This window comes from Amphibalanus amphitrite, unplaced genomic scaffold (genome assembly GCF_019059575.1).
Source record: "Amphibalanus amphitrite isolate SeventyFive unplaced genomic scaffold, NRLGWU_Aamphi_draft 001553F_arrow, whole genome shotgun sequence".
Taxonomy (NCBI): Eukaryota; Metazoa; Arthropoda; class Thecostraca; order Balanomorpha; family Balanidae; genus Amphibalanus; species Amphibalanus amphitrite.
This window is the reverse complement of record NW_024883046.1, coordinates 78,946-84,945: the sequence shown is the minus strand read 5'-3', so window position 1 is coordinate 84,945 and position 6,000 is coordinate 78,946. Positions and strand designations below refer to the sequence as shown.

The 6,000-nt window shown below is 44.5% G+C and overlaps 2 protein-coding genes across 2 annotated transcripts in view; one reads left to right on the top strand and one right to left on the bottom strand.

Annotated features, from left to right (window-relative positions):
- The first annotated feature begins 2,285 nt into the window (after positions 1–2,285).
- LOC122373802 (prisilkin-39-like) lies at positions 2,286–3,048 on the top strand. The gene is made up of 2 exons (XM_043352173.1): positions 2,286–2,368; positions 2,607–3,048. Exons 1-2 carry the CDS (start codon positions 2,351–2,353, stop codon positions 2,961–2,963), a joined length of 375 nt encoding a protein of 124 aa, XP_043208108.1. The 5' UTR covers positions 2,286–2,350; the 3' UTR covers positions 2,964–3,048.
- A 376-nt stretch (positions 3,049–3,424) lies between these two features.
- LOC122373795 (neuroligin-like protein glit-1) overlaps positions 3,425–6,000 on the bottom strand; it is a 45,941-nt gene continuing 43,365 nt past the window's right edge. Inside the window, exons 11-12 of the mRNA XM_043352166.1 lie at positions 4,963–5,081; positions 3,425–4,737 (exon numbers count right to left, since the gene is read on the bottom strand). Coding sequence (XP_043208101.1) covers positions 4,584–4,737; positions 4,963–5,081 — 273 coding nt within the window. The 3' untranslated portion in view covers positions 3,425–4,583. The remainder of the gene's footprint in view (positions 4,738–4,962; positions 5,082–6,000) is intronic.

The following is a 6,000-nucleotide window of genomic DNA, read 5'->3' as shown; positions in this document are numbered from 1 at the left end:
TCCTTTTGGCCTGCTCTCGGCCATGCTAGCGGTCTTGTTCAGGTTTGCTACGCTTCCCTTTATTGAAAATGTCTACACACATAGATCAACACAATATCAAAATTACACTAACTGATGGTGCTTTATAGGCGTTTTAAAAGCTCCTTAACCCGCGCCCCACTGGGGTCTGCGTATAACACGCCCTACTGGGGGGGGGGCCTCTCCATAGCCCCCTTCCTAACTCCGAAACTACTGGGCCGATCGTAAAAAATCAAACGGCGTCTGATAGCCCTCGAAACACTGTCGCGCGAAACCTAATTTCATTTACCTCGAGGTCACCGATGACGTCACAGGTCAGGTCAAAGTAAAAATTATTAGCATTTCGGCTTGTTCACATTTTGGGCTCTGACCGCCGTCTTACAAGTCAGATCAGGCTCATTTTTGGTGTACACACTCGTGAACAGATGCTCTAGATACCTTGAGGGTACAAAACTTGTACTTTGATTTTCAGGTCAGGGTCAGGTCATCACAGGTCACGGAAATATTATATCATGCGTCGGTCACGTGACGCATGTTTTATGGTCAAGTTAGGCCATATATTTCGAATTTGATGTCGTCTGTGTCATTCGAGGTCATTTTGAGTCGAATTTAGCTTAGGTCAAGTCACTTTCAGTTCACAAATGGTCAAATTTTGAAGTTTAATGTTTCCAACAAAAAAGGTGTCTATTGGATGCAGTTTGAGCTCCAGAACACGATGGTGCTATTTATTTTGGTGTACGATGTCAAAAACGTACTGAAAAATGGATTTGAAAAATTATTAATTGTGAAATTTTTGCAATAATGCGTATAACTTGGCCATTTTTGAAGATATTTAGCTAAAACTTGCTAGAGTTAGTCATAAGCAAGCGTTCTGTCACATATATTCCGGTTTTTCCGAAAAATTAAAAACTTTATGAAAAAAATAAAAATATAAATTTGGAATATTATTATAAAAGTTTCAAAATCAACAAAATTTGACAATCCGAGATAGCAGTTTGATAGCGCAGTCAATTCTGAGTCCTTTCATGTAAATAAATTGGATCTAGCTTAAAAACTGAGCTCTTGGAAGCGATTGTCGTGGTTCAATATTTTGCGTCGAAATCGGCCGAACATGACGTCACTCTGACGTCATTTCCGGCCGACCTATGGTAGCTACGAAGTTAAAATTTTAACACAAGGTGTCAAATTGATGCAGCCGAAGGTACTGAAAGTTTGGCGTCGATATGTCAAGTGGTTGGGAAGTCATTGCAGAAAAATGGGAGGGGGGGGGGCTATGAATAGCCCCCCCCCCCCCAGTGGGGCGCGGGTTAAATTTCCTATCGTCTGCAACACAATAGGTATTTTGGCTCGAAGTCGAATTGTAATATCGTGTCATTATGTCTTTCCTTGTATATATAGCAATACAATACAATATAATGCAATGCCAGCTTTAACCGTCGCCGGCCGGGGGTGCGGGTGGATGCCGCCCCCATAGGATATTTTTCGCGATAGCTCATAACACACCGGGATAGAGCTGAAACTTCTCCAGGCCAGATCTTGTGACACCAACCGAATTTTCAGGTCAGGTCAGGTCACTGACCCTCAGATGTCGCAACTTCGCAACGCCCTCACTGTCAGAGAGGTTCGACCACACGAAACCATACCGCACGTCGGTTCAACAAACACAACATACGAGCATTCTAGGCACTGAGAGTAGTTGGTACGAATTCCGAATTTTAAGTTTATTACAAGCATCAAGAAACAAAATCATCTGAATTCATCTGGCTTCTCGAATGTATATAGCACCACACCAAAAGTGTGTGTATGTAGCTTGACCAAATGGAACACGTCATCGTTCAACCGAGCAGCCTGTCCGTGAGGCGGAAGCCAAGGTCGGACATACGGGCGGGCCGCGTATAAAAGCGTCGGACGGCGGGTGGATTTCCCATACCTGCTACATTGCATGATTAAATCGAGACATCCAGGCATTTTAATGGCACGTGCACTGTACCACACTTTTCAAAGTTTAATGCAGTGCTTTAATATTGCCAGCCGTGTGGTTCAAGGGGTGTGGTTAAACGCGTTGAACCACACGGCTGCTGACGTCACTATCAATTATAGTTGTGAGCTTTTTGGCAGGTATGGGAAACACCTTCCAGCCCTAAGGCCGGGAATTCAATAAATGTCACCTCGCTTTTTTAGCGAAAAGCACCTCGGGCCTAACGGCCCTCGGAGTTTTCGCTAAAAAACCTCGGTGACATTTATTGAATCATCCCGGCCCCGGGCAGGAATATATTATCACACACTCACTGATCTACTCTCCCAGCAGTCGGAGGAACTACAAGCCGCAGAGATGAACGCCAAGCTTGCGGTAAGCTTTTTACAATTTCTTTTTTATCCGGATCGTCATAACATGCTGCGGCTTCATTTTCATACCACTCAACTAAAACGGTAAATTATTTATATGTTTACTTTAAGCAGTTGCTATAACACACGGCATTATAGTTCTTGGGAAAAACGGCATAACTGAAAGTTTGCTGTTGTTGTCACATTCAATCAAATAATGATACGTGCACGATTTTTCCTGATCAGCGTATTCTTCTCCACAGCTGCTGTGTCTGGCTGCCCTGGTGGCTGTCGTCTCTGCTAGCGGACACGGATACGGATACGGATACTCCGGATACCGCTCCGCCCCTGCCCACTACGGTGGATACCGTCGTGCCGGATACGGCTACGGCGGTTACGGCAGCTACGGCAGCTACGCCCCCCGTAGCTACGGCTACCACGGCCGCCACCGCCGCTCTCTGGGCTACAACTCCTACGGATACGGATACACTCCCCGCAGCTACGGATACGGACACACCGGATACGGATACGCTCCCCGTAGCTACGGATACGCCTCTCGCTCGTACGGATACGCACCCCGGTCTTACGGATATGGTTACCGCTCCGGGTACTACCACTAAATGTCATATCACCAAATGTTCCTTTTCACAAGTGCTTGCTATGGTGTCATCAACCTCTCGCTCAATAAACGAAATTGATCTTTAATATGGAGTTTCTTTTGTCCGTTTGATGCCTCCACAAAACTATTTAGGCCTGCTTCGAGAGTATAATCCACATTTTCCTCTTTTACACAGCCTCACTAGTGTTCCCACCGCCATCTCCTGCGGAACCTTGGCGACTACCCTGCCCTCTTTGGATGGTGCCTGACTAGCCAATACCGCAGCTCTGGTCCGTTGGAAAGAGACATGCTGGAAAGCTTCGGCCAATGAAAGAAATAAGTGATGAAATCAGTCGCCAACATGTTTATGTCTAAGAAGAATGTTGTCACTATAAGCGGCAATGTTACTCTTCATCGCCATCAAAGAAATACAAAGCAAGTGCACATACCTACCTATGGGCTATGCTTCAAATAAAAAATGCATGGTCTTTACCGTGTTTATTAGTTATCAGAATGCGAACACTTTTATCAAAACGCAGCAAATATCAAATCCTATAATAAAAAAAATGACATGTGAACGATGCCACATAGCGTTCAAACGCAAATAACATGGAGGGCTCGTAGAGCGTCTACCACCGCACAAAACGCCCTACCATGACGCGTAATAATACAGCGTTTCGGTCTATTCTAAGTTCGTCAGGTCTATTCAGGTTCGATATCTCTCATCAGAGGGTCCGAGTATCAAAGACTCTCAAAAGAGTGCGCTGAGCAATACACATGGTCGATCTGCAATCTGCATACATGTATGCAAAATGGAAACCCATTCGCCAGCATGCAGCCTTAGTAACATAAAAACAAGCTTCGTTTTTTGAACAATAAGCATACCCGATATCCACGACATGATTGTTGATTATTTACTCAGGCTGAAATTGGTACGATCTAGAGCAGGCTAACTTTTTGGTCAATTCTTCCTAACATGCTCTGGCGGTTCAGCATGCCATGCATGCTGCATGCATGCTCTTGAAAAAAAACTTCGATTCAGCCTTACGCTGTGACTAACACGAACAAGTTTGCAGCGTGCTAAAAGTTAACATGAAATGTTTGCCCACCGATTCTTTGAACCGTTATAGCATTATTGTGTAGAAATTAGCAAATAAAAACACTGCATGGTACATATACAATGGAAATGATAATGATAATGACAACAATGCCACGTTGTGCGTGCAATGGACGGAATCGGTTTGGCGGGTACTACCGTATGGCTTTATTTTTAAATGACACCGTGGTCATTTCTCGCTGAAGTATGCCTACACCTGTCTATACATAATTCTAATGAATGGAGCAGCTCTGGCCTCTGGCCCTATAACCTGTTAGCAAAATCTTGGACCGCTAACCTACAACGCACAACAATCTGTAACAGCTTCTTTCCTAGCCCTGCCAAGCAAAAAATCAACAGGGCAGCGTTGATCAAGCACAGAATCAAGCCAGCACTGCACCGGCACCGGTTCCAGCAGTGTCTTGCCTACAAACTAAACGCACAGCTAGCGCACAGCTAGCAAAATCCAGCACAGCTAGCGACCTCTCAGATCTCAGATCTCAGATCTCAGATCCAAGCATCGATCGATCTTTCAGCCCGCTCACATCACAGTTCGGTTTGGTTCGTAGCCGTGCTGATGTCGTTATCCTGAACCGTGGCCAGCGATGGCGGCTTGCTGATGCTCGAGGCAAAGTGGGCGTTCTCCTTCACACCCATGTTCCCATCCAGGAAGGTCTCCTCGTAGAAACGCTCGTGTTTTCTGAAACATTGCCGATAAATCAGCAGGGCAATGGAGTTACGCAATGAAACGGAGCTGGAAGGTAAGCGGGAAGGGTAGAAATAAGATCGATTTTTACGAGAATGTAAGTCATTCCGTTTGACTAACAACAGTAAATGTCACCCTTTTAATTGTTGCAATAAACAATTAAACTCATTAGGAAGGCTAAAAATTGTTCAATCACTCATTCAAATGATTTTCATTTACCGTTTATTGTTCTGCCAGAGGAAGCAGAACACTGCTACCACCAGCAGCAGTAAAAAGGCCAGCGCGGTCACCGTCCAAAACGCGATGTGCAGCGGCTCGCTGGGTTTGTCCCACCAGAACTGAGAGTCAAAGAAACACATCACATAAACTGGAGGCTATAAGGGTGCGGAATGGGTCTCTATGGCTTATATGACACCAATGTAATAAAAAATAAAACAAAGAGCTGGTTTTTAGCTATTGCATGAGCACCAGAAGCAATGACAACAAAGTGTGAACGAACTAACAAGCGCTGTAACAGGCGTCCCTGAAAGCCGATACAGCAACAGTAGGCGGTCAACCAACTGTATAAATAATTGTGTTCATTATTCCCAGCGCTTTGATGACTCGGAGCATTGGGCAGCTATCAAATCCACTGATAAAAAGCAAACAAACATGTCACCCGAATCTTGTTCAGCTGAGTCGATGCAGTGTATTGTGTTTCATGTATACCTATTCGGTGCTTGATGATATTAAAACATAATAATAGGTGTTATCCATTTACAAAATTAAACAGAGTTATTAGTAATACGATACCACCGGAATCTTTTGACTTTCCAAATGTCGGTAACTGGTGACTATTGATATTTTGCATCAGTGTGAAGCAACATTACGAATGACTTGACCTCGGCTGCGAGGTGGGACAGGTCGCATCCGGTCCTGTCAGATTCTGTCTTATTGTACATAGTTGGAGGCGACTACTTAGGCTGTGAAACCGTTGAGTTCGACATAACATAGACAAGTCATGTAATGATGTTCAGCGTCTGTTTCTTACGACTCTGGATATAAGAATGAATGAGTGGGTGAATTGGTGAGTGAGTGAGTGAGTGAGTGAGTGAGTGAGTGAGTGAGTGCGTGAATGAGTGAGTGACTAAGTGAGTGAGCAAGTAAGGGTAAGTGATGGTCCTGTACGCCCTGGTCCGCTCACCGCTGAACTCTACCTTTACATATTATATATGCATTAAAGGGACTATCCCACCTTCTAAAATGTTGTTAAAACCA